This window comes from Talpa occidentalis, unplaced genomic scaffold (genome assembly GCF_014898055.3).
Source record: "Talpa occidentalis isolate TD23 unplaced genomic scaffold, MPIMG_talOcc4v2.1, whole genome shotgun sequence".
In the NCBI taxonomy this organism is placed as follows: Eukaryota; Metazoa; Chordata; class Mammalia; order Eulipotyphla; family Talpidae; genus Talpa; species Talpa occidentalis.
Genome location: NW_026555331.1, coordinates 112,563,890 through 112,591,756, shown reverse-complemented (window position 1 = coordinate 112,591,756; position 27,867 = coordinate 112,563,890). Strand labels below are relative to the sequence as shown.

Genomic DNA, 27,867 nt, shown 5'->3' with positions numbered 1-27,867 from the left:
CTTAAAGTTCACACACAAGAGTTGTTGCCCTTCTCTCTGAGAGTGTTTTTTGGGCTTCCTGCATCATGGATACACTCTTCAGTCCTACTAGAAAGATGTTACTGTCCACATACAGCAAATGAGGAAACCAGGCCAAAGAGGACAACCTCATAACAAAAAGTGCATGGCAAAATCAGGATTCAAATCCTTTCCTAATGATTTCAATAGCAAAGGGCAGAGTGAAGAGAAATGGAGAGCTTCCAAGCTGATACCAGAGAGGAACCCAAAAGGTGGGGGGAAAAAAAGATTCAGCAATTATGAAAACTCATCCAAAGAGTCCTCAACAATTCAATGGAGTCTGAAGACACCACTATAGAAAACATTTTGAAATAATTAATTTTCATGATGATACCAACTCATCATCAAAGATGCAAATTATATGCAGTATGCTCTATTTAGAAAGATAGAAAAGTTCAGGTCTTCAAAAATTTCTATTTGAGGGGCTTCCCTAGAGGCACAAGGGGTTAAGCACCACACTATGAAGCGATCCACAGCCTCTGCAGCACAAGTTTGATCCCCGGCCGGCCAGGGAGCAACCCACATGGCACAGCAGACCTCTCCTGTCTCACCTGCTGCTCCCCTCAGCAACATATTTCAGTCGGTCTGCCTGTTCTGTTCCCCACTCTGTTTCTGGTGAATCCTCTCACCCCCTGCATCTCTGGCCTGTACCCTAGCTTATGTATGTATAAATAAATAAATCTTTAAAAAAAAAGATTTCTATTTGAATGGTTACTGTTGTTCTGACAGTGTGGTGACAAATAGTGCTTGTTAATAAAAACATAAGAAAAAGGTATGCAAAATATGATGTGAGTTTTGAGAGAAAAACGTGTATAGACATAGAAAATGATCTGGAAGATATATATATATATATATTATATACCAAAAAATATTATTAAGGGCATATGGATTACCAGATTATAAATAATTCTAATTTTTAAAATTCCATATTCTATTCCTTTGTATAACCCACATGTATTATTTTTAGAGTCATAAAGGTTTTTGTTTTGAAGAAGAAAAACTAAAATAACTTTTTATCTTGTATTTCAGAAAGCTAATGTTTATATTATATAAATTTAAAATTTCTCTCATATTATGAACTATATATAATAATATTTTCTCTTATATATTGAAATTCCACAGCAGAAATGGCTTCAGCCCATTTTGCTCATTAGTAAACTGTTTCTTTTTATAAGTTGTATATGTTTCTCAGCTGACATAATTACAGGCTATTTTCTTTCACCCACTCACAATTATGTCATGTATATTCTAGAAAGCCAGTTTTGCCCACGGGACAGAGCAAAGAGTTACCAAGGGAGAAAAAAAAAAAAAAAAAGCCTCTAGTCATGGTTTATCCTTGAAAAAAAAAAAAAGATATGAAAGAAAAGAATGGATGGGTGGATAACATTTTCAGATTTTTCATAAATATTAAGAAAATTACTTACTGTCATTGCATTTCCAATAGTGTACTCTTTTGATATAACTAGAGTGGATCCATACCAGAAGGCCAGTGCATACGATGCATATATTAATAGGAAGGCAATGCCCATGGAAATGTTTGCTGAAATAGCTTTTTTAATTCCAATCTTTTTGGCATTTTCTAAATGCTTCTGGTACCTATCAGAAAATGAAGGGGAAGTGTTATAATAAGAAAATAATCCATTATATGAGCCTTACTCAACTCCTGTATTATTGGAAACTTGAGGAACAAAGTCATCAAGATAAGAAACCCCAGTTGAGACCCAGCTTCCTGGGAACTAAACAAATTCAGGATCTGCAAGGACTAGAATACATCTGACCCTTCTCTTTACTGGCTGGGACCCATCTCCCCTGGTCCCTACCAGTCCAACCAATGTTCCCATATCTCTTCCAGGGTAAACTCTCACCCCTGGGGATATGGAAGAGGTTTGCCATCACCTTCATAGCCAAAATTATGGGTGAAGGTTAAGGTGGGAGATAAACAAAGCCAACCGAGAATGGCAACCAAATGTAAATAATATTTTGGACTCTTAAAACAATTAGATTCATAGCTCAATTTCTCATTTCTAGAGAAGAGAAAATATGTCCTTTAATGCCCCACTGGATGAGGGACTAGGAGTCTTACAGATACTAAAACCTGGACCTTTGCCTTTTATTTATGTATTTATTTTTGGAGCAGGCTGTCCTTCAATTGTAAAACCAGGGTTTAAGGTTATAAAGTCACTACCTATGAGATATAGGTTCTTACTCAATTTTTCTAGATTTCAGTTTCATCAACTGTAAAATGGAGTTAATGCCTACCTTGCAACATAATTGTGAGTTTGACAGATAATTATAGAAAGTAGTTAGTAGAGTGCTGGCATATAGTTGGTAAGATCTGATAATTCCTAGTGATATTATTATTAGTGTTACTGTTTTAGAATTTAATAATTTTGAATATTGCTTATTTGACTATTGTATTTTGAATAGTAATTAATATTCATATTACTGGCTTCTGTCATAAAGGCACATGTCTCAAATGGTTCTGTTAAATTAGAATATTTTTACATAAATTTATATTAAATCCACTTTTCCAAGCTAGATGCAGGAATTTGTAAATTGTTTGGGAAAACAATTGTTTGTTTGGGAAAAAAAATACAATGGGTATATCATGAGACTTTGGGGGAAAATATTGTACAAATAAGGAGTTTCTGTTTCTAACCAAAAACAAAATACCCAACAACATCATATTTTTTAGTTTAACCAATGAGATGTTGGGAATTTCTTCATTTTTTAAAAAATGTATGCTGCCACCAAAAGTTTATCTTTTTAATTACTGAAAGCACCCAACTCTTCAGTGTCCTCTCAGTGTTGGGCGCTGCATTCATTTAGCAGAGCTGTGTCTCTGGGGAGACAGCCAGCATGCCACGTCCAGCACTGTGATTACTCCCAAGTGGCTGGGTTTCAAGGCGTGTGCAGGGAGATTAATGTCTGCCCCAATGTGACACAAGGCTCCGGTGACAGTGGTGGACATGCTGTAATTACCTTTGCTTAGGCGGCTCGCTTACTGCAGCTAATGGAGCGGCACTGATTACACTGACATCCTGAGGTCCAACTGAGGGTTAGTGTGGTCTGTGTGGACTATTGTGTACAGGAAGCAGCAGTGAGAGAGAAAAAAGGAAGAGGTTAGAAAACCAGTAACATGTTGGTTTTGAGAGGGCTTAAGAAATAGAAAAATAGAAAATGAAATGGAGGGAATTCAGGAATCTTTGCTTTTAATGCTGGAGAATTTCCAGAGAATATCTATTTCAAAGAGTTGTGGTTTCAAGAGTCCTATAGATGAGGCAAAGAAAATACATGAAATCATATCTTAGCTATATTAGGGGATATTATTATTTAAACAAAACTGGTGGGGGCATTTATGTAGAACAGAGTAGCCTTTATCAGTGGGCTTTGTCCTGGCATCTAAGTTTTTGCACATCAAGTTCCTTGAGATCAGGGACTTGCCCTGGGAACTATGGTCAAGGAACTTAAGTGGGGAAAAAAATATGTATTTATTTTTATTAACCTCTGGCTGAAATTTAGTATTTCTTTCCATTATCAATGAAGGCAACAAACTGCTTATTATTAGCAGTAATTGTGACTTTGTCACCAACAAAAATACCAGATCATTTTCACATCATGTTACAATTGTTACAGATATCTTGAAATATCTTTTGCCAACAAGCCTACTTGGGAATTATAGTAATAGTTATTAGACCAGTAGTTAGTTCTTATTACTAAATATATTAACAATAGAGGCACATATTTACATTATCATGATTTAAAAATATTTAGGTAAATATACTTCAATAGAAATGGTTTCCTTGGTAATTCTATGTATTTTGGTTTATATATTTAGAATCATGATTCTAAGAAGGACTCAGTAGGCTTCATCAGACTGCCAAAGGAGTCCACAGAACACAAAAGGGTAAAAACCCTGCTTTAGAGTCTGACATGAAGTTGCGGGGAAAGGGTTAATGTGAGGGAAAGTAAACTAATAAACACACACCACAAAATAAAATGTAAAAGTGGGTTCTTTGAACCAATGGACAAAGAACCTTCCTGACCTTTCCAGCTCTTTGTTCTGGCCCCCAAAAGCTATCACCGTCCTGATGGCTCCCAGAGCCTCTTCTGCCACGGCACCTGCTTTTGCATATGCAGCTAGTTCTTTGTCACTAAATGCAGAGAGAATCTAGACAGAAGAGAAACATTTATGACTTTTGTAAGGGAAGAAAAGTAAAAAACAGTCTAGTCAACTCTTCTCCCTACTTTTTCTTCATAAGCCCTATCTTTTGCCAAACACTGAAGTCATGAAGCAAAAAAATCTTCAATATACTAGACTCAAAGTCTGTTATCAACCCCTACAAGGCAAGATCTTATTCACCCTGTTGATATGCTCCCCAGGAATATTCTAAAGGAAATCCACACATAATTCTCTAAATGGCATTTAGGGGAATAATGTAAAGCTCCACATCTATATTTTCTCTGCTAACTGAAAAATAAAGTAAAAGAAAGCTATGAAATAAGTCACTATCCTTTCTTTTATTCTCTCATAATCTTTAATTACTATGAAAACAATATATCCAAATCCACTTATGAGCATTCTCAAATAATAATATGGTTAACACAAAATGTTGTAGGAAAAAGATAAAGGAAGAATCAAAACAAAAGAGCCTGAGATAGTTCACTTCGTAAATCATCAACCATAGAATGAGCAAAAGCACCAGTAAAATTTCTCAACTCTGCAATGTTGGCTTAAGAAGAAAGGTTATATTTTTTATTCCAAGAAAAAGTAGGCAGAATGCCATTTAACTGTTATAAGTAACAATTAAAAATAAATGGAAATTCAAACTTTATTTTTTATATTCATGCAATAGCTTCAAGAGATGTTATAAAGTTATATTTCCTTAAATAAGGTCATAATTGTCTATTAATTTAAACTAATTTAAATTACAGGTGAGTTAGTGACTGTTACATTTTGAATCACATTAAAAATAAACTTCCTTACTAAAGCCCGTAATAACAACATATTTCCAGATATGGTTTCCAGTGACATGTAACAGCACAAATACAAATATCCAAATACTACATATTAAAAACAAGTCTGTATGTGTAGGTTAACACACATGAAAATGTCGAAGTTCCACCTACCTTTGCCCAAATAGCTGCTGAAAGTCCCAGAATAGGGCTGATGGCCATTATCACAAGAGTGAGCTTCCATCCTCTGATGAACCCCACTATGAATCCTGCAAAAAACGTGGCTACTGCTTGAAAGAACATTCCAACCTTGTCACCAATTCCTTCACTGATTTTGGAGATGTCACTAAAAAAAGATCACACCTAAATGGTTACAGGCAGGAGGTCTTCAGTTAGAAAGATGACAGACATCTAACAAACACAAAGACAGATAAAACTGGTTCATACTACTGAAAGCCTCTTTCAGAGTCTTAGCCTCTTGAATGATACTTTCCCCACCTAAATATTATACAAAGGAAGAAATTCAGGATTAGTTTGTGCTTCTAAGAAGTTAATATTAAAGTTGATACTATTAAATTAGTTAATCCTATTAGAGAAACATTCACATTCTGAACACGAGTTGACTTATTTAAAAAGCAGGCATCAGGAAGGGTACTGTAACACCCCGTGGCTCTAATTCTCAGCTCACTTTATCCTCAATGCAGCAACCAATGTGATTCTTTGAAAATGGAAATCTGAACATGCTCTTACTCAGATAAGAAATGGTGCCCATTTCACTTAGAGTAAAAGCTGAACTCCTAAATGAGGCCAATCAGGCCCTATATTCTTTGATTTTCCTCCTTTTTGACTTCATCTGCTCACTATCCTCTTACCAGCACTCCAAAAAGGAAAAAATCTATCATCTATCTCCCCCTGCTGGCAAGACAGCAACTAAGGGATTGAAATCTCTTGTCTTGTTCACTTGTATACCAGAAACATCTAGAACAGTGCTTGCCATATAATTGGCCCTCAACTATTCATTGAATAAGTGGAGTCAGTAATTACAAAGATAAGACTCTTGGTGAATTCATTCAATTATTTATTCATCCACTCAACTATATTAATTGAAAATATAATATCTGTCATGCCCTTAATTAGTTCCATGAGAGTCAAGTGAGTATAAAATATGGACTCAGTCCTGAAATAAGTTCACTATATAACAGAGGAGAAAAAACTAACAGGTAAGAAAACTACACTACGGCATAAGGTGCAAATGATCCTAGAAATGGCAGTCAGATATCTAATCCTCCTATATATCCAATGTTTAATCTAGTCACTACTTGTTCATTTTATGTCTTTCCTTGACACATTTCCACAGTTAATGGTTAATTTCTTTATGAAAGGGTGACATTAACAATATACTCACTCTGTTAGCCGTGTATTAAGTTCAGTGGTGTCGTTGATGTCAAACCAGCCTATTTCTTGTCGTAGAATAGCATGAAAAAACTCTTGCCTAATTTTCTTTATCTGTCGGCCAGCTGCCAAAGTCCAAAATGAAACTTGTATATAGGCAGCTATGAGGACTCCAGCACCTAATCCTGAGTAATAATATGCATATCTGGAAAATAAATAGAAAGGTTTTTTAAAATACTGTCCATTATTCATCTCTTTCAGGAGAAATTTCAGAATTAGGAATTATAAGTTTATTGATCTGATCATAAAGACCATGGGCAATAACAAATACACATGAATTTTTTCTCTTTTCTTAAATTATAAAATTTCAATGGAAAATCTATTTACTTGAATTATCAGTTGCAGAAAGTAGATTAATGTTCATGGTTAACTGCAAAAAAATGTTGATGTTGAGAAGTTATTTTTAACTGATATTGAGAATATGTAGATATAATTTGACTCCCTACATAATTAATAGCCTAAACTTGCTTATCTTACTGAAAAAGTTTACTACTGTTCACATAAGACAAATATAGGCATAAATAGATTGAGCATGTGAAATTGTTCTTTTTTTTTTTTTTTTTTTTAAGATTTATTTATTTATTTATACAAGCACTGGGTACAGTCAGAAGCACGGGAGGGTGAGAGAATTCACCAGAGCCAGAGTGGGGAGCAGAGCAGGCAGAAGGACCAAAGTACACTGCTGAGGGGAGCAGCGGGCGGCAGGAGAGGTCTGTGCGCCATGTGGGACCCTCCTCTGGTGGCCGGGGAGCAGCCGGGGATTGAACCGGCGCTGCAGAGGCTGCGGGCAGCTTCACAACCCAGCGCTCAACCGCTGCGCCACCGGGGAGGCCCTGAAATTGTTCTTAGGGTAAGTTTTCCCATATTGTTTCTACAAAGAACCAAAATAAATTTCTCCTACTTGGCAGAATTTAATTTTTTTTTTCAAATAGTATACTCACATGTCATGAATTCAAGCAAATGTAGAATAAAGCCTTAATTTAATTAGAGGAAAGTTAGCATCTTTAAACATAAAAGATGTGGTTTCAATATTTTCAAAATTTTTAAATATAGTTTTACAAACTGTTTCCAGATAAAAGTCTTTTATGCCTATATATATAGGTGGTACACATTTAAATCAGCAACATTAATTGATATCCACACATTATGTTACAGGTTTTTGAGATTTATATTAATAGGGTTGAAGGAATAGGTAGAAATGCTATAAATGACACTATTGGATTTGCTGACAAAATTGGAATACAGATGGGGAAGTATTATATCAATATTAAATTCACTGAAGTTGATAACTGTGCTTATGAAAAGAATATAGGAATACATAAAAAAATACATTAGGTTTGGCTCCAGACCACCATGATAAAGTGAATATCATAATAAAAGAACTGACACAAAGATTTTATTTCTTGGTACATATAAAAATTACATTTACCTTATAGTCGGTAAGATGCAATAGCATTATGTCTAAAAAAATCTACACACCTTAATTTAAAAACACTTTATTACTAAAAAATTTGATAATCATCACCTGAGTCTTCCCTGAGTTATCTTTTTGCAGGTGAAGGGTCTGTAAAAAATGCATTGTTTCGAGCAATAAAGCAATGTGCAATAAAACAAGGTATACCTGTGTCCTTATTCTTAGAAATCACACTGGAATACTTGTGAGTAAAGGCCATGATACAGACAACTTATTTTAAATGATGGAGGCAGAAAATAAATGATAAAAGTAGGTCAATCTCAGTAAAGAGTACACAGGTATTCTCTGTATTATTCTTATAATTTTCTGTAAGTTTAAAATTATTTTCAAATAAAACATTCTAAAAAGCATTCCATAGATAGACCATAGATAGAAAGATATATAGATAGGCCAATTACCTAGTCATTTCTTCTTCCAGAATTCTGCCTGGATTTAACATAGACAATGAAAAATTCACTAAATAAAAACAAAACAAAACAAAAATTAGGTTTTTTTTAAAGGCTGAACAGTTAATAGGCATTGCTAGGATTTTTAAATCTTTGCTTTTCTTTTGTTTTCATTCTCAAGTGCACTCTTTTCACTTTACTCAAGTAAAGAACCCAACAGTTTAGATATAGGACATCTAGGGCCCAGATGGGGAGGATGAGCCCTCCCAATTCTTTCCCGAATGTAGTGGGCTCAGGCCTTTAGCAAAACAGCTTCCTAAGGCTACAGAGAGGAGATGAGAAAAGGCAAGAGGTCCAAAGAGCATAAAAAAAGCAGAGGAAGGATAAAGAAATGGTCCAAATAGAAAGGAAAAAATAAAAAAGATTTAAGGGGCAATTTTTTCCCTAGTAGCTAAAAGCACTGTACAGATTCCTGCATCTGTGAACTTTAGTTTTATATATGCACAGATAACATATCTGTTCCCTCATAAGTAATAAGATTGAATTATATACACTGCAAAGGAAGAAAAATTAGCATTTATTGGGCATGTATTACATACAGGTACTGTTCTAAACACTTTACATGTATTAATTCATTTAATTTTCACAACAAACCTATAAGGCAGGTTTTATCATATCCCATTTATACAATCCTCACAGAGAGACAAACAAATTTACCCAAAGTCACATAGGTAGTAAGTAGACAAAGTCCTAACATTTTACTAGACAGTTCCTAATCCTATAATATACTGATTGATAGGATTTATTTTCACTTTTTGTAAAACACAAAAGTAAGGAACTTAAAAAAAAAAAAAAAACAGCTCATGTCTATTGAAAGTATAAAACAGCAAGATAAATTATCACAGAATTATTGAAAAAAATACTAAGGTAGGTCTTTCTCATATACCATGATGCTAGGAGAGAAACTAATCTTTGTTCCTTTGTCATCTGTAAATAATCCAGGGGTATGTTTTCTGGGTGCTGTGTATATTCTCTTTACCTTCTTCCAAAAGGACCTAAGGAATATGGTATCTTTGATATCCAAACAGGAACTGTGTTTGTATTAAAGGTAGACAAACTAATCTCAAACTGGTATTTGTTGAAATCATTGTTCAAAATCTTGGGAAACCTACACATATTTATTATAGGGTGTTTTTTTTTTCTCCTGAACTTAGAAATCAGGTGAAACCTTGCCTACCTCAAATTTTTAATTCTCTTAATGAGGATATTACAATTCAGACTGACACCCCTTTCTAGGAAACAAGAATTTATGAGCATTCCAGGTTTGATCTGCTTTTCTCTCAGAATCCCAAACTGAGAATGGCTATCTATATCTAGGGTGGTAATCCCAGGTGCCCCAGATTCCCCAGGAAAATAAGGGTTTCTGCTACCTGGAGACAAAGGTGAGACAAATATGAGTTGATATGATCAAAAAAAGTCACAGAACTCTAGATCTGCAATTCTTGGTCTACAAACTCCAGGGGATTTCAGATCTAGAAAGGGCCTACACCTGGTTTTCTGACTGAGGTGCTATCTATTTTGCTTCAGTCTCACACGTTTCTAAATGGTTGTCTGGTTCAGGAGTTATCAACAATGACTGCCTATTATAATCACATGGGGAATTTGAAAAAACACAGGTTCAGTTTCAGCCCAAAACCCATTAAGTCAGAACCTCTGGCTGAGTTTAGAGCATCATATTTCTAAAAAGTATACCAAGTTGATTCTAATGTGCCAGGTTGGAGAAGTTCTACTTTAGTCCCCCCCAAATGCCTCCCATAAGACATGGAAAATTAATTTTAAAAAGCTCCCATATAATTCATCCATAGTATAGCTGAGGAAACAGAATTTTTTTTTAAAGATTTATTTATTTATTTATTTATTTATTTATTTATTTATTTATTTATTTATTTATTTATTTATTTATACAAGCACTGGGTACAGTCAGAACCACGGGAGGGTGAGAGGATTCACCAGAGCCAGAGCGGGGAACAGAACAGGCAGACTGACGAAATATACTGCTGAGGGGAGCAGTGGGCGGCAGGAGAGGTCTGCACGCCATGTGGGCCCCTCACCGGTGGCCGGCTATCGAACCGGCGCTGCAGAGACTGCGGGCAGCTTTGCAACACAGCACTCAACCGCTGCGTCACCGGGGAGGCCCAGAAACAGAATCTTAAAGTGGTTGTTTCATTTCCAAGTTCTTATGACTAGTTTTCCCCATTAAATGATTTATCAGGATTCCCTATTAATATTATTAATCATTTACTATGTTACAGATACAGTATGTAAATCATCTTACGTAGTTTCATCGGTAAACCTATGACGACAGTAATAAGAATTATAGAGGTAATAAGATGACAGTAATAAGAATTATAGAGGATAAGTAATTTGCCCACAGTCATCTAGCTGGTGAGTGAAGGCCTAAATAATAAACATATGCCCTAATGATTTGTAATAAGACACTGCATAGCGAGTCCTGACTGTCACTTTTGAGTCTTAAAGTAAATCAATGTTTCCTTCCTTGGCTCTGCCTAGGATTTCTTTTATTATACAGAAATATTCAGCACCAAAAGAGCTGATATTTGTCTAGGTTGATTAGACAGTATAGACAGTTAGCTAACACTGAGGCAATGCAAGAACATGCAGGGTGTATTGATTTCTGCACAGAATTTCCTAGATTATTACAGCCACCTAGAGTTGGCATAAGATATATCAAGTTCCTGCTATTCTGCAGAAAAACTATTTGCTAAGATTCTGTCCTTAGGTTTTGGATGTAATATAGTTTCCGCACAACTGAGTTATTGTGAGGAAATGACCTTGTCATGGAGTAGTTTTATTCTGTTGACAAGGACATGCTCTGTTCACAATAAGTGATTGTCAGACCCCTTGTAATTAAACCTCTATTTCCTTCTAACATTCCCTTCTCGTTTTGCTCATACTTTGTCTAGCTATCCAAGAGTCCAACATTTTAAAGAACAGACTCTAATAAACATCTCTGAGATGAGCTAGCAAGTTCTGTAAAGGACAACCAACTAGCTAGCTATCTTCTCTCAATCTCCTGACTTGCTAAATTCTACAACTCTAAACATATCAGTGAGTTTTCTGGGTTTACAGTGAGTATCCTTCAAACATTCATTTTCCCAAAAAAGTATGAGAATATTATTTTTACAAACTACCAAGTAGTGGATATTGGAAATTCAAAATATTTGAGAAACCATTCCAAATCCTCCAAAACAGACAATATACCTAATGAACATGGCTATAGAGGACCAAGGGTCATATAATTTGGAGGTTACTAAGCTTGGAGGTTACTAAGCTAAGTTGGCAGTGCTGGTGAGTTTATCACTCCAACAATCACAGGTCTCTAAATACTTACTCATGCCATTCCACAGAGAGACCTTGAATTTAGCCCCTGGCACAGCACATGGCACCTGTCTGCCATGCCCAGCTTCAAAGCTATTCAGTTGCATAATTAGAAACAAGTAAAAAAAACAAAGCAAACTGACCCAAATAAGAAAGTTGTAGAGATATTTTAGTGTTAGAAAAAACAAAACAGGACTAATTACACTGGTCCAAATGCTAACTCATCTGTGATAAAAGTGATGCGTTGTTTTAATGTGATTTTTTAAAATTTGTGATAAAATAAATATAACATAAAATTTACCACCTTAACCATTTTAACTGTATCATTAGTAGTGTTAATTATATTCATATTGTTGTACAACTAATCTCCAGAACTTTTTCATCTTATAAAACTTAAGTGCTATGCCTATTTAACTTTTAAAAAAAAATTTTGTGTAGAACTGGGTTATAGGTCAGAGGTACGTGGAGTGAGAAGATTCTATTTTAAAACAATTCTCCTTTCTTCCTTCCCATGGGCCCTAGCAACCACAATTCTACTTTTTATTTCTCTGAATTTGGCTACTATAGACACCTCATATAAGTGGAAGCATACAACTTTGTATTTTTGTGATTAGCATTTCATTAGCATAATGCCTTCAAGATTCATCTACCTTGTAGAATATGTAACATATTTCAGAATTTCTTTCCTTTTAAAGGCTGAATAATATTCCACTGTTTTGTATATACTGCATTTTGTTTACCCATTCATCAGTTAGTCTGATTTTTTACCCTTAATTAAAACAAATTTTTGATTGATGTTTCTGAATATGCACATATCCTAATTAAGGTATATAAATACCAATATGTAGGATAATGGACATATGTGTAGGATAATGGACATATGTGTGTGTGTGTGTGTGTGTGTGTGTGTGTCTGTGTGAGAAATCTATAGATCTTATAAGAACAAACAGAAAATTCCTATTCCTCACTTCCTTAAAGATTTTAAACCTCCCTATCTTACCCTGATTTTACCTATATGGTGTTTGTGTTAAAATTTTGGCTACTGAACAAATATAAGTGATCCATTTAGAAATTTCCAAATACCTTTTTAAGAGAAAACATAATTATTTAAGTTGGAAGTATAGTGTGTACAGTATTGAACATGACTTGAGTAGCAAAAAAGACCTGGGTTTGAATTCTATCCTAAAACTCACCAACTATATAACTTTGTACAGGTCATTTATCCTTGTTATATGTCCCTAAGGACATATCAGTGCTCAGTGTCCTATTATGTCACAGAGGACAATATTATCTTCTGTGTAGGATTGTTCTTGTGAGTGAAATAAGATCTAGTGCATTATAAATACAATGAAGATTTACTATTACTGTTTCATTCTTATTATAAAAAGGATCTTCTCAGAGATAATAGTACTTAAGAATAAATAAATACATCTTATTTTTGTGGGTGCTTGCTTTCACTATTCAAAGGATTCTTTTTATTGGATTTCTAGAATACCTATCTGTTGATCTGAATGCTAGCAGATCCTATTGTATAAATCAAGAAATCACATTCTCTTAGGTAATTATAGTTAAGTCTTACAATGCTAATCAAATATGTGGTTTTAAGTTAGCAAACACTGAGAAATCTTACTAAATGTTATCTAATTGATAGAGTCAACTATTTCCCAGGTATCTTTGCTATGAAAGCCACTTTTCATATATCAGATTGTTCTTTCTCATGTTCTACTACCTGTGTACCAATAAAGCTTCACTCAGTGTTCTCCAGTCTAATGCCCAGGCTTAGTACAAAGCATAGAAATTTTCTCTGTGTCCAATTTGGCTAATATGAAAATAACTATGTCCCATGGAATCTCACTTTAATGCTTTTGCTACATCCCATCTTATAAATGACATTAACTTATATGACTCCTGTGATTTTTCAGTAACTTATAGTCCTTTGGGTGAGCTTCAAAACATATCATTCTCATATTGAATTCATGCACTCTTTAGTGGATTATTCAATCAATTTCTAGTCAGCCTGGTTGATCCAAAAATTAGATAGAAAATGGGCATAACCAAAAAGAGTAAGGAGAGAAAATTTCTGGTCTTCTATTTTCTCTTTTGAAATGGGTCTGTAAGCTGAGAACAGCTAAGAAGTACTACTTACTATTATTGCTAACTGACATATTTTGAAACTCATCATTAATCACTAATGTCCAATCTGTATACAGTCCTCAAGCAGAATGACTTCTTTACTTTATTTAGATAGAAAGCTTTCCGTATATTTCCTCAAGAGTCAAATAGAGTACATATGTTTCTTGAAATTTAAATAAGTTTTGGGGAATTTTCTGAGAATTTAACAACTCCTGTGATATCTGGGATGTCAAATCATTAACAAGTAGATGATGACTAGCAAAATTAATTTCTACTTTTCACTCAGTTGGAGTACTATGTATTTTTTTAAGTAGAAAAAATGCTTACCTGGCAAGGAGAAGTTTCCTGCAGTATTAACAAATCTGTCAGTCATTTCTCCAAATACGATCATCAAGAGGGGGAGACCTGATCCGTGCGCTATGGCCATGATAGTGCCCAGTGACATAAATAATTTATCCTGCCAATCAGAGTACCGAAACTGGAAAAAAGGAAATGAAATCATATTTATGGAATAGCATTTCTCTTTTACCACAATTACATGCATGTTGGATTTGTATTTAAGGTAACTGGTACAAATAACTGTTTCAGGGATCAAAGAAAAAAAATTTTTTCAAGATTTATTTATTTATACAAGAGTTGGGGTACAGGCCAGAGGCGCCAGAGGGTGAGAGACTCCACCAGAGACAGAGCGGGGAGCAGAACAAGCAGAAGGACCGAAATACACTGCTGAGGGAAGCAGATGGAGAGACAGGAGAGGTCTGCTGTGCTACGTGGGAATCTCCCCTGGCCAGGCGGGAATCGAATGGGCACCGCGGAGGCTGTGGACAGTTTCACAGCGCTGCGTCCAACCCGCTGCGCCCAACCTGCTGCGCCATCCAGGAGGCCCTCAAAGAAAATGTTGATACAAATTTATTTTGTATTCTGTGAAGAAATCAATCTAATTCTATTTGGCCAGTATCTAATTTGGTTGAATGATTGCAATATAATCAAAAGAGATAAAGATTTGGTTCCATTAAGAAATATTAATCTTCAGAGCTCCTAAATAGCTAAGAAAAGCTGGGTTAGACACATTAATTGCATATCCACATGTGCATGCACACACACTTACTGCATTCTTGAAATTTTCTTTTCTTTTCAAGAATTATTTCTTTATTGTAAGATTTTCATTTTATTTTTATTTTGGAATAGAAGAATTGGAGTGTAGGCCAGAGGTGTGGAGAGATTAGAGGCTTCATCAGAGACAGAATAGGGAGCAGAACAGGCAGGTCCACTGTTCTGCTCCACTGCTAAGGGGAGCAATGGGTGAAACAGGAAAGGTCTGCTGCGCCATGTGGGTTAGCTCCTGGCCAGGGATGAACTCACGCAGTTTTGCTGCAGGAAGGCCATCAAGGTGGTAGCACTGAGTCTTAGCCCCCAGGCCACCAGGGACGCCCTCCTACAGAAAATTTCAGAGGAAAAATTATAAATGGAGGAGGGGGAGAAACCAATTCTCTGAGTTTTGAGGTTAACATTCGTTTTAGAAGTTTATAGCTTTTAGAAGGCAGCTCTGCAGATAACAAGTATCATGGAGTGCCAAGACAGTACTTTAGGAAAGTCTTGCACATGGAGATTGTGCTTTTTGCAGAATCTTGAGTGTTAGTAAGTGTGTACGAATGGAAGGATTATATGACTAAGACTGGGGAATGATGAGGAAGTAGAGATGTTCAGACTTAGAATAGCAAGGTGATTCAAAATTGCCTAGAGTGCTCAGGTGATTCCATGCAGCAAAATTCCTAAAATATACAGTATAAAATGTAGGAGATGATATTAAAGAAAGATATTAAAGCTTGATGGGCCAACCATGGATCTTGAACTTGGTCCTAGATACAGCGGGGAGGGGTGATGCCGGTTGTTACAGTGAAGTGTACAACACCCAAGAACTAACCAGTTGATTAGTGTCATAATACTCCAAAGATTGTCCCTCATTATCTTTTTTCATTCCCTCTAATTTCTCCCCATTTTAGATAGAACATTCCATGGTGCTCTTTCTTTGTTTCTTCTCTCCTTCCCTGCCTTCCAGACTTTTCTTGATTTTCCATTTCTCTACCTTCTTCTCTGTTCCTTGCATTGTTCCTTTCTTTATAACATTTTCTCTCTACCTACTTCCCCAACTCCACCTTCTGTTTGGGAGGCAAAGACTAGTCATCAGAGAATAAACGATAAATTATGGTTGGTAGAATATAGTCCTTGAATGTTGAAGCTGAGTTAGATAGGCTCAATATGCCTAGGCAGCCTGAGGTCAAAAGCATATAGAGGGGAGGGAATGACTGCATTCACAGTGTTCTCAGTGTTCCAGAAATTCAGTCTGGGGAGGCCAAATTTCATCATCAAACAATTAGGGCAAGCAAGAATGCTCAAAGAGACTAATCAGAAGCCAGGTGTAGCAAGGAACTGAACAAGGGGAGCAGGTTAGGTCAAGAGTAAATGGGATGGTCCTTAAAATTGTTACAAAAGGATTGGCTTTCCCAAGGTTCATTTTAGAGGCTCTTGGGGAGGGGAGATAAAACATTTGGGTCTACCAGTCATTGTTACAAGCACAGGTTCAGGTTGTTACATGATGCTCTCTTTACTGAGCATTTATATGAAATCAAAGAATATTTTAAATGCTTTTCATATTAATTAAATTTTATTGCCTGTAAGCAGGAATTTTAATTTATGTGAATTTCACAGCAACATCCTAGTAAAACTAGATTTGTTTTCATCAATTAAAAAAATATTTTTTGGGCCTCCCTGGTGGCACAGGTGGTTGAACGCAGCGTTGTGAAGCTGGCCCCAGCCTCTGCAGTGCTGGTTCAATCCCCGCTGGTGGTGGAACAACCCACATGGCGGGGCGGACCTCTTCTGTCTTGCCTGCTGCTCCCCTCAGCAATGTATTTCATTCACTCTGCCTGTTCTGTTCCCGGCTCTGTCTCTGGTGAATCCTCTCACCCTCCCACACATCTGGCCTGTACCCTAGTTCTTGTATAAATAAATAAATCTTTTTAAAAAATGTTAAATGTCATTCAAAAAAATACATTTCTAATTTTGTTAAAACAGAGTTTTGTCCTGAATCTCTTTTAGGACAAAAATTTTATTCAAAGATTGAAAAAGAATACATTCAAATTTAATTTAAATTTTAGCTTTTAAATTTCAATAACATTTTATGTGTATACCTCAAGGTTTATGGTATTTTGTTTTCTATAGGGGACAGATTTAAAATCTGTGCTTTAAAATCAGGTTTAATTTTACAATTTATTTTCTAAGGCACAAAGTTTTACTTTAGAAAAATGTACTCTTACTGAGATTTTTAGACAAAAACACCACAAGAATAAGAAAGAAGAGAATGAATGGGGCTTTGTGGTAACAAGTGTGTAGCAATATTTGGGACTGAAGATGTTTTGGTGTCCTTTCATCTTTTACTTATTCAGTTGGAGTTTTCAGCTGACATGTCATTTAATACCAACTTCTTTGCAATCAAAAATTGTCTGTTAGGGCCTCCCAGGTGGTGCAGCGGTAGAGCGCTGGGTTGCGAAGCTGCCCGCGGCCTCTGTGGCGCCGGTTCGAACCCCAGCTGCTCCCCGGCCACCGGAGGAGGGTCCCACATGGCGCGCAGACCTCTCCTGCCGCCCGCTGCTCCCCTCAGCAGTGTACTTCGGTCCTTCTGTCTGCTCTGCTCCCTACTCTGGCTCTGGTGAATTCTTTCACCCTCCCGCGCTTCTGACTGTACCCAGTGCATGTATAAACAAAACAAACAAACAAACAAATAAATAAAAAAAAACATGCCTCTATAAAAAAAAAAATTGTCTGTTAGAGTTTGAAACATATTATATGTACCAAAAGTGGGCAAATACTTTGTTGAGTCACCTCCCTGAGACATATTACAAATGAAAAACACATTAACTTTCTTCCAAAAATATGTTGTCTTATCTTGTGCCAGTAGGAAATCACTAAGAATTGTCTTAAACATAATCTGAATCCTTAAAAGTTATCCCATATTTAATAAAATTTCCTGGAAGCCAACTGTGTACACAGATTTCTTAATTATTTTAATTTTTCTATGTTACTCAACATTCTTTATATGCAATTTTACTTTAAGCCAAATTTGGTGCTTTTTGTAAAACAAATGCAGAAATTCATTCTCATGAAATTAGTTGGTTTTTATGTGCTACAAATACAAACCCTGTTTTCAATATCCCTGTAAGCTAGTGAGCTCTGCTCTGCTTCACAGCCAATCTCTTCTATCATCCATCTTGAGAATGTGGGCCATTGACTATGATGAGCCAAACTAAGGGACAACAGCGGCAATAAGAAAATCTATCACTGCCTATAGATCTTCTTGAAGGATTTGCTTTATAGCTATTGTTTCAAGACACCAAATTTGATAAAGGGACAAAGTATTCACATTTAATATTTTACAGCTTACCAATGTTAATGGTCCAATCAAATTCACTTTCTTCATTTTTTTCCTGTCTTGGTTGCTGTAAAAAATTTAATTGAATTTAAAACTATTACAAAATGTTTCACAGTCAATTGAATAAAAATTTTAGTAGTTATCACGATCAACTATCAAAATATTTCTAAATATAAAACTGTGATTCTATAAATAGTCAAAAATATCCAGTTTAATAAACACTACAAGCAATCACCAAGTGCAGAAGTAACTGTCCAAGGTACTACAAGGATATATGTCAAAACAAGAAATGGTCACTTTCCTCACAAAGCTCACAGAGCAGAGGAAAGATGAATACAGTAATGATGTCTACCAAATAATTAATTCTTTTCTTGCTAATTAGTTAACATTGATCTAAAATTAATAAATTCCACACTTCTGACCAACTGTGAGAAGTGTCAGGAAATACTGTTGGCTCCACAATCAAAACACACCTGGAATACAACTACTTCTCACCACTTTACAGTCCTCAATAATTCAGTAGAACAGCCTCCTGACTAGACTCTATTCCACTTATACCAGAGAAGTCACTTGAAAACTCAAGTCATATGATGCTGGTCCTCTGCTCAAAAGCCTACAATGGCTTCTATTTTCCTCAGAACAAAAGCCAAAATCATTGCATTGGCTCTAGGGCCTCTAGGGCTGGACATGATCTATTTCTTTGTTACCTCTGGAACCACATCTTCCACCCCTGATTCAGCTATTGTTGCTGTCTTTCAACACACCAGAAATGTTCCCATCTCGGTGTCTTTGTATTATCATTTACCTCTGCCAGGAATGTGTATACACCACACACACACAAACACACACAGAGTTCTCATCTTCAAGTCTTTGCTCAAATATTATCTTCTAGATGAGATCTAGCTTAACAACCTTACTTAAAATCAATTACTATTTCTTCCTTGAACTCCTGCTTTCCTCAGCCTAAAGTTTTTCCACAGCATACAATTCAATATTTACTGTAGTTTACTTATTTAACACGTGTATTACTTATGTCTATCCTTCACATAATAACGCAAATTCCATGAAGACAGTGAATTTTTTTAACTAAAACTCATTTATTTAGCTTAAATGTCCAAGCCGTTATAAAGTTTTACATAAAAGACTTGATTCCCAATTATTTAGAACAATTGTTAAAACCAAAGGACAGGCATCTGCCATTAAATTATGTTCAAAAGAATGAGTCACAGGCAATAATAATGGCATGACTGGAACAAGAATATAACTGTAAATTTGCCCTAAATAATTGAAGTGAACTTAAATTCCTTTGACTGTATACAGTTTGGTTTGATTTTATAAAAATTAGTCTCACAACATTTAATTTCATAATCTTATACTTTTAACTTTTTGTATTTCTCTCTTGAACTTTTTTTTCTTTCTTTCCAACACACGGCTATGAGCTCCACTTTGAAGGGTTCTGGAGTGTTACTACACTTTTTGCAGGGATAGTTCATTTGTACACTCATCAAATGTTCCGCCAGTGCAATACATAAATAGCCTTCCTCGTGAAAATGCCATCTATTTATAGATTCACAGTCAATCCCAGTCTAAATTGCCACCTAATTAAAACCTCATTTCCCTGGTAGAAATAATACTATCCAACAATTTTCCGTTACTACATGGCACACGAAATTTTCTATGAATAAATACCATGGCACTTAGAAGAAACAAAACATATCATTGTACGGCGAAGTTAACAGACGAAAATAATGCTTCAGTTTAAACATCAGATAGGCATATTTTCAGTTGGCTAATCAGGCCCCTTGCAGCTTGAGGACACACTACAGAACCTGATAAATTTGTCCCTTTGGGTGATTAGTCGATGACACAGGTCAATTTGTTCTGGGTGGCCTGGCACGAACTCAGAGACCATAACAACCCCATAAACTAGTTGAGACTAAAGGCGAAAATGATTCACTATTCCCACTGTGAAAGAGGAAGCAAAGACAACACACCATTGACTGGTCTCTTGGGCCACTCACTAAGGCCTGTGAAGTTCACTTAGAGCCCCTGGGAACCAAAGAGCCAGCTCGGGGAGAAAGACACGCTAGCAAAAGAAGCGCTGAGCTTCCCCCCATGCATCTGAACCAAAAAAAAAAAATAAATAAAACCTGATTTGGAAGCGAAGGCTATGGAAGTATGAAGCGCTCAAGGTTCCCCTCCCCACCAGAGAGGAGAAAGAAGGAACTGGCCGGCGCCGGGAGGAGGGGAGGCCGGCCAGACAGAAGCGAGAGGAATAACTGGAGGGGGGAGGGGGGAGGCTTTGGCTTCACTACCCTCCTTCGAAAAGCACAACCATCAACAGCAGATGCCTGAGGCTCTATAAGCACGAGAGATTAATGATGTTTACTAAAGTTATTTGCAAAAGTTTTGAGTTATATAATGCAAAGAATGTTATACAACACGGATATTTCACGGGATCACCCTGCACAAAGAGAAGCGGGCACTTTTAAAGATAGCCTCTTCTTCCCGAGCCCGTCCCAAAAGGCGCCTCAGTGACTTTCATTGAGGAAGGTCAGCTCCGCCGCCAAGTCTCCAAAATAAAGGCCAGAGGTAGCAACCGATTTTCTCAACTTCTTTTTAAGGCCGAATTTGGCCCTGCTGGTTCGCGTGTAACGGAAAAGCGGTGGCTGCTAGTGATGTACCTGCTGCTGCCCAGTTCAAAGTCGCCCTCCGCTCTCCTGGGACGCCGGACGGTTCCGTTCCTTCCCGCCTCCAGGGCCATCGCAGCCTGAGGAGAAACCACAGCCTCAGGTCCAGGTGCCCCCGCCCCAGCTCGGGTAGCACCACCAGCCGCCTGGCCTCCCCCGCCGCAGAGGTCGGAGCCCGTGCGCTCGGGTCACGGGGCGCCCGGGGCGCAAGGAGAGGTCCAGCCGCTGCCCCCGCCCCGCGCCCGCCGTCCCGGAGCTTTCCCGCCGCCGCCGGGCGAGGCCGGGGCCTCCCTCACCTCGGACCTTGCGCGTCTCTGGCTGAGCAGCTGGGCGCGAGGGGCGCTGCGGCCCGGCCGAGGGGCCTGGACTTTGCTCGCGGCGCCTTTGCCCCCGCCCCCCGCGCGCGTCGGGCCCCAGCGACGCCTCCCGCTGCCGCCGGGGCGACGGCCCCGGCCCGCAGGAGCAGCTCCTGCCGCTCGCCCGGTTCCCTCCGCAGGCCAGGCGCGGGTGAGGGGCCCGCGCGCCGCGCTCGCCGCCGGGGGCGCCCGGCGCGGCCGCCGCCCACCCGGGCGAGACGCCAGCCCCGGCCCGGCCGCGCCAGCTGCGGCCGATAAGCCTGAATCCAGCCTGGTGCCGCCTGACGCCCGGAGAGCCTCGCCGGGTCGCCCGGTCGAGCCCCACAAAGTGACTGTCCCGTCCCTGTGCGCTCAGTTTGCTGCTTAAATCTCAGAGGGGTCCTGTTTCCGCACGTTTGGAAATCATAGCGGCAAAGGACCGAGATCATACTGGTCTCCCACTCCTGCACCCCAAAAAGTCTGGTCCCGGCGGCACCGAGTCCAACCAGCTCCAGGACCCTCAAGAGCTATTCAGGACCGGACCCCAAGCCGTCACGTTGTGCTCCTAGGGGAAGAGGAATGTTGGCAGCACCCTCTGAATACTTAAAACACAAAACTCTGAGGCTGGAAGGGATTTTGGAGATTGCCTAATTCAGATCACCCATTTTTTACTAGAAAAAACTGATGCCCACAGAGGTTACATCCTACATGAAACGCTTCAGAAAACTAGTCTCCAGTGTCCTCCCCTGACTCCCTGCTGTGATCTTAGTCGTCTCTTTACACTAAATTGTCTCTCCAGCCCAGTGCCTACTCGAGTCACCACGGTTCTATTGTTCCTTGTCATTCCTCCAAAAAAGCATTTCAAAAAGGGAGCAATGAGTTACTGTGACTTTGAAGCCTGAGATTCAAATGCAGAGCTTAAAATCATTTAGTTACATGGCCTTGGGCACTTTACTTTTTTCTCTAGGCCTCGATCTCCTCATACGTAAAATAAGGATAAAATCATCTCCACACCAGGTGACTGTGAGGAATAAATGAATAAAGATGGTGAAAGAACCTGGTATTGTGCTTAAAACACTGCATATGCTCAACAAATACTACTTTCCTTCCTCCTCATCTGGTATCAGTATTTCTCACTAGTCCTTGCTCCTGCTCCTCTTATTAACACAAAAGTCATCCTATGGCTTTTTCTTTTTCTTTTTTTTTTCTTTTTTTTTTTGGGGGGGGGAGTTGTCCCAGAGAAACATAAAGCACAGCATGATACAAGAGGAGGAGGTGTGGTGTTGCATCCTGGTATGAATCTTACCTCTCATTTATTTTTATTTTTTTTTTTAAGAGGCATGTATTTTATTTATTTATTTATTTATTTATTTATTTATTTATTTATTTATTTATTTATTTATTTATGATTTATTTATTTGTTTGCTTGTTTGTTTTGTTTATACAAGCGCTGGGTACAGTGAGAAGCGCGGGAGGTTGAGAGAATTCACCAGAGACAGAGCGGGGAGCAGAGCAGGCAGAAGGACTGAGGTACACTGCTGAGGGGAGCAGCGGGCGGCAGGAGAGGTCTGCGCGCCACGTGGGACCCTCCTCTGGTAGTCGGGAGCAGCCGAGGATCGAACCGGCGCTGCAGAAGCCGCGAGAAGCTTCACAACCCAGCGCTCAACCGCTGCGCCACCGAGGATGCCCTTACCTCTCATTTCTAGCTGCTTGGCTTGGGCAGTTTATTTAACTCTGGATTCAATCTCAGAATCTGTAAAGAAGGGGTGTGATTAGTGTTAGATAAAGTGCCTAGTATTAGTAAAGTGCCTGATTGCCTGACACACAGGAGCCAGCCACGTATTTAAATGATATCTAGAATTATAGTAAAGATACCAGAAGAGGCTGAAGAGGAAAGACTGGAATAGCTCTAGCACTCCCTTTAAATGTACCACTTACCTTCATTCTGGTCTGCCCTTTACCCTGAGCTAAGAAGAGTTTGCTAGGGGTTGACTGAAATCAACTCATATTCTGGAATTAAAAGGTAGAAATTAATTTCATTACATATCTTTCCTTAAGATGTTTTTTCCCTTTATCCAGTCTACTATAACCAAGAGGTTTCTCTTCTTCAATCAAAATTCGACGATTCTAACAGATGGTCAGATCACTATTTTAAGAACCTGTGGAACTAAAGCAACAGGAATTGTTTCATTTAGAAGAAGGCTTGGTGGTGACTGGAGGGTATATTAAGACTCAGTAGCCTATAGGAGGATGATGGCTTCTTCAGTCTCTATAACAGAAATCTTGGGGGAAGTAAAAAGCCAGATCTTTGAAGAAATGCGAGGATTCAGAACTGAAAAACAGACAAAAAAAGCACCCAGGAATGAAAGGTTTGCCTGCATGTCTGAGTCAACGTAAAACGGTTGTCCCCATAAGAAATGCTCATTGTCGGGTCTCTCCGGTGGCGCAGCGGTTGAGCGCTGGGTGGCGAAGCTGCCCTCAGCCTCTGCAGCGCCCGTTCGATACCCGGCTGCTCCCCGGCCACCGGAGGAGGGTCCCGCATGGCGCGCAGACCTCTCCTGCCGCCCGCTGCTCCCCTCAGCAGTGTACTTCGGTCCTTCTGCCTGCTCTGCTCCCCGCTCTGTCTCTGGTGAATTCTCTCACCCTCCAGTGCTTCTGACTATACCCAGTGTTTGTATAAATAAATGAATAAATCTTTGGGAAAAAAAAGTGCTCATTGTTTTATTTTTTTCTGAGGGCAGAATTGAAAACCTCAGTCAGGTGAGTGTGGAGAGCGGGGAGCTATGCCTGAATGACTGCATTTATATCTATATTCTAGCAATTCCCAGATTTATGACATACTTTCTTTTTTCCCAGACTGGATAACAATGAAATAACCCTACCTAATGCATACATCCATTTTGTCATTGATTCAAAAGTGATGTTTAAGCCACTATGATAAACTGGATTTCTCGATGATGCTCAGGCTATTAGATATCTTAACTTTCTCTTTATGGTAGAATATTGAGATATTTATTGAGTTGAATATTTTTTATTATTTAGTTTCTTCCTATTAACTTCATACATATACATTCTTTTATTATGTGTGGTTATAGTTCACTCCTACCTACAGATTATGTCATGTGTCTTTCAGTAATCATTGATACCTCCTCCAGGACAATGCAAGGATTTTAGAACTCTCAAACCTTGTTAACCCACCTTTGACTGATACACTGATGTTGTTATGTGCTTTAATTTTATTTTTTATGACCCCTATGGGGATGTTATTACTTTACAGTGTAAATATTCATTCAGTTCTATTTGTATATTTATCCTTTTCTTGCTCTTTATTACTTCCTACATCTCAAGAGTCGCTATCTATCTTGTATCTTCCTTCTACCTGAAGAAAATTCTTTTGTATTTCCTTTTGTTGGTGATGAATTTTCTCAGCTATTTTTTTCCTTGAAAATTTATTTCCCCTATATTTTGAAAAATTTGGGGATCTGGTCTTCCAAATATGAGACTTTCATTATGAGTTAAGGCAATGTGTTTTGGACAGGGATAAACAAAATTAAAGTGTAATAGAATTCTATTCCAAGCCTTGTTCTTAGACACCAGGTTAACTAGGACAGAAAAGTGGGGACGGAGATGAGTCAAATATACTAGATGACTAAACACAGTCATCCTTTAATCCATTGGACTTACAGAGTTTTTACTCTTCCACACTCCCTTAATATATTCTATTCTGTCATGAGCCATCTCTCAAACATCTGCAAGCCCTTGCCCTACCTTTACCTTTATCAGACTCGACTAGTAAAACTACAGCACTAGCTAATTTAAGTTACCCTACTACTGCAAGACTCCACCACGTAGTGGAACATGATAGAAGAAAAATAAAATACAAAACCACATGACTGGTTACACCATGAGACTCACTCACTGATGTATCACTATTTTCTGTCTAATAATCATGCCATTTTTCATTCTATTTACTCTTTCACATTCCCACATAATTATTTCATACTTTCTTTTTACCCAGACTTACAGTTTTCTCTCCCTAGCTCCACATTCTGCCACATACTGTGCTTATTTCACTGATTAAATCAAAGTGTTTTGAACTGCCATAATCTCCTGCAATGACATTGGCCACTTATCAGCATCTGGAGCAACCCTCTACCTTCCCATCTGTTGCTCTAAATAAGCTACCCATGCCTCTGGTTGCTGCCAGTTTTTCTCTTTGTATGTTTATACCATAGATCCCACCCCTTTAAGAATGACATTTAACACTTTATTTTAGAATATTTCAAACATATATAGACCTTCATGTCATCTGTAAACAAAGACATTTTGATTTTTCCTTCCAAGTCTGTTAACTTTTGTTCCCATTTTCTTATTTCATTAACTAGCACTTCAATCACAATTTATGCAATACTTTTGAAGACAGCACCTACTATGTCCACACACTGCATTAAGCACAGTGAAGACGTAAGATACTAAGATAGAGATCTAACATTCAGGTACGTAAAATAGCTATATACAAAGAGAAAAGCAAGTAATTAAAATACAATGTGAAACATAGAGATGTATAGAAAATATATGGGAGTTGGTACAGATCATTTGCATAGATAACTTATACATGCTTGTATAAATTATAAAATTGGCCTTGATATACGATGCTAATATATAATTCTGTTGGCTAAAGGAAAATTTCTGATGTAAATGCAAGTTTTAAGAATTAAAAATGTACTTGAACATTAATTTCTGTATTAATAACCACTAGTGCCCATAATCAAAAATTAAGCTACTCAAAAATTTTACTTTCAGAATTAAAATATGCAAAAGAATAATTTATGCATGCTAAGTTTTATGAAACATCCACTATTTTGTATTTAGCCTTCAACATTCTAAAATACCCTTACATTTTTTGTTTTCATAGAAGAAATTCTTAAATTATTTTTTTCCCTTTAATACAACCATGTCAGTTTGGCATATTTCTCTCCAGTCTTTGTCTACATGCATATATTCCAGACCTGAGCTCCCAGACCTCAAAGAATTTTATACCAATTTTAAGTCTAATTAATATTGTGGTGATAGGGTTTTTCAAATAATCTAGTCTCACTATAGCTTGACCAAAACTGCATGTTTTCAAAGCAACATAAAAAATCCATGGATAAATCCTTCATGAGTCATTTATTTAAATTTTAAAGATCGCGAGGAATGGGTCATTGCCCACACAGATAGACATGTTTTGCATAGGAGAGAATTGAGAGGATTGAAGAGGGACAATGAATACTTTTGGAAATGAAAAAAAAGTCGTACCCAAATTCTCATAGAATAGAGAGGTCTCAACTTCAAAGTGGTTTCACTAGAGATAAAATATTAGTTATTATATGATAATCCTGTTTAGTTTTCTCTTTCTCTTGACTGAAAAAGAAAAAAATCCTTCTTTACCTGCCTTCTTCTCCTCCCCCTGCCCCAGCCTAAGGGGCCAGGATAATGTAGCCCCTGACGGTTGTGGTTGAAATACTACAGCCAGGGCAGCTCTCTTGTAGATTGCCCACATGTTCAGTAGTTGAAAATAGGTTTCTAAAATGTGGAATTTGTAAAAGGGTGATATTTTCATCTTTATAATGAAAATCTTAAAAACTTAAATGTGATGAAACTTTATCTTATAAAATTTCACAGCCAGGGAGCTGACCCACATGGCGCAGACCTCTCTTGTCTCACCTGCAGCTCTCCTCAGCAATGCATTTCAGTCAGTCCACCTGTTCTGCTCCCCACTCTGTCTCTGGTGAATCCTCTCACACACATACCCCCACCTCTGGCTTATACCCCAGCTCTTGTATACATAAATAAATCTTTTTAAAAAAATAATATATTCTGGAACAGTAGGCCCTTCAGAATCAGGTCCCACCTCACTTCCTGTGGCAGTGACCACTGCCTGTCCAGGTGCTCAACACCTGAAATTGATCAACCTGACTCTATCCCGTTCTAGCCTTCTAGGCCATTCTTACTGCTCTCCATATCCATACCCATTCTCTACTGTCTTTCTGACCAGTGGATACACTCCTGTCCAGGAAAATTTTTTATTCCTCAAACTACTTCCAGAAATGATCCTCTCTCTTCTTGGGTCCCCAAGAGTCTTGCATCATGATACCAATATATATTATTAAACTTGTTTCCTGTTCTTTAAACTGTGACCTCCTTGTCTTAATGTGTTCCCAAAGTCTAGTCCAGTAAGCACTTAATAAAATAGTTAAATGAATATAAAACTAAAATTCTTTTTCATGTAAAAGAATTGGTACCTTGAAGAGTAAGAAAAATATGAAGTAAAGGCAACAACCATTTTTTTTGGCTTATATTCTATGTATTGAGTTTTGACCTATATAATATTTAGTGCTCAAGTAATCCCGTACCTATTGAGATCCCTTAATTGCTAATGAGGAAATAAAGGCTTAGAGAAAATAATTTGCTGAAGAATCATACATGTTAACAGATCAGTAGCCAAAATGGAAACCCAGGTTTTTCTGACTAGAGAGCCTAGGTGCTTCCTCCATACACAAAGTAACATTCAGTA

The 27,867-nt window shown here is 37.8% G+C and overlaps 1 protein-coding gene across 2 annotated transcripts in view; it reads right to left on the bottom strand.

Annotated features, from left to right (window-relative positions):
- The window catches only part of ABCB4 (ATP binding cassette subfamily B member 4), a 65,066-nt gene extending 43,749 nt beyond the window's left edge, over positions 1 to 21,317 (bottom strand). For both annotated transcript variants that reach the window (XM_054692478.1, XM_037510609.2), the window contains exons 1-9: positions 21,273 to 21,317; positions 20,971 to 21,056; positions 18,299 to 18,353; positions 14,185 to 14,335; positions 8,338 to 8,395; positions 6,419 to 6,610; positions 5,188 to 5,359; positions 4,104 to 4,228; positions 1,482 to 1,653 (exon numbers count right to left, since the gene is read on the bottom strand). In XM_054692478.1, coding sequence (XP_054548453.1) covers positions 1,482 to 1,653; positions 4,104 to 4,228; positions 5,188 to 5,359; positions 6,419 to 6,610; positions 8,338 to 8,395; positions 14,185 to 14,335; positions 18,299 to 18,353; positions 20,971 to 21,050 — 1,005 coding nt within the window. In that variant the 5' untranslated portion in view covers positions 21,051 to 21,056; positions 21,273 to 21,317. The remainder of the gene's footprint in view (positions 1 to 1,481; positions 1,654 to 4,103; positions 4,229 to 5,187; positions 5,360 to 6,418; positions 6,611 to 8,337; positions 8,396 to 14,184; positions 14,336 to 18,298; positions 18,354 to 20,970; positions 21,057 to 21,272) is intronic.
- Between the last annotated feature and the right edge of the window lie 6,550 nt (positions 21,318 to 27,867).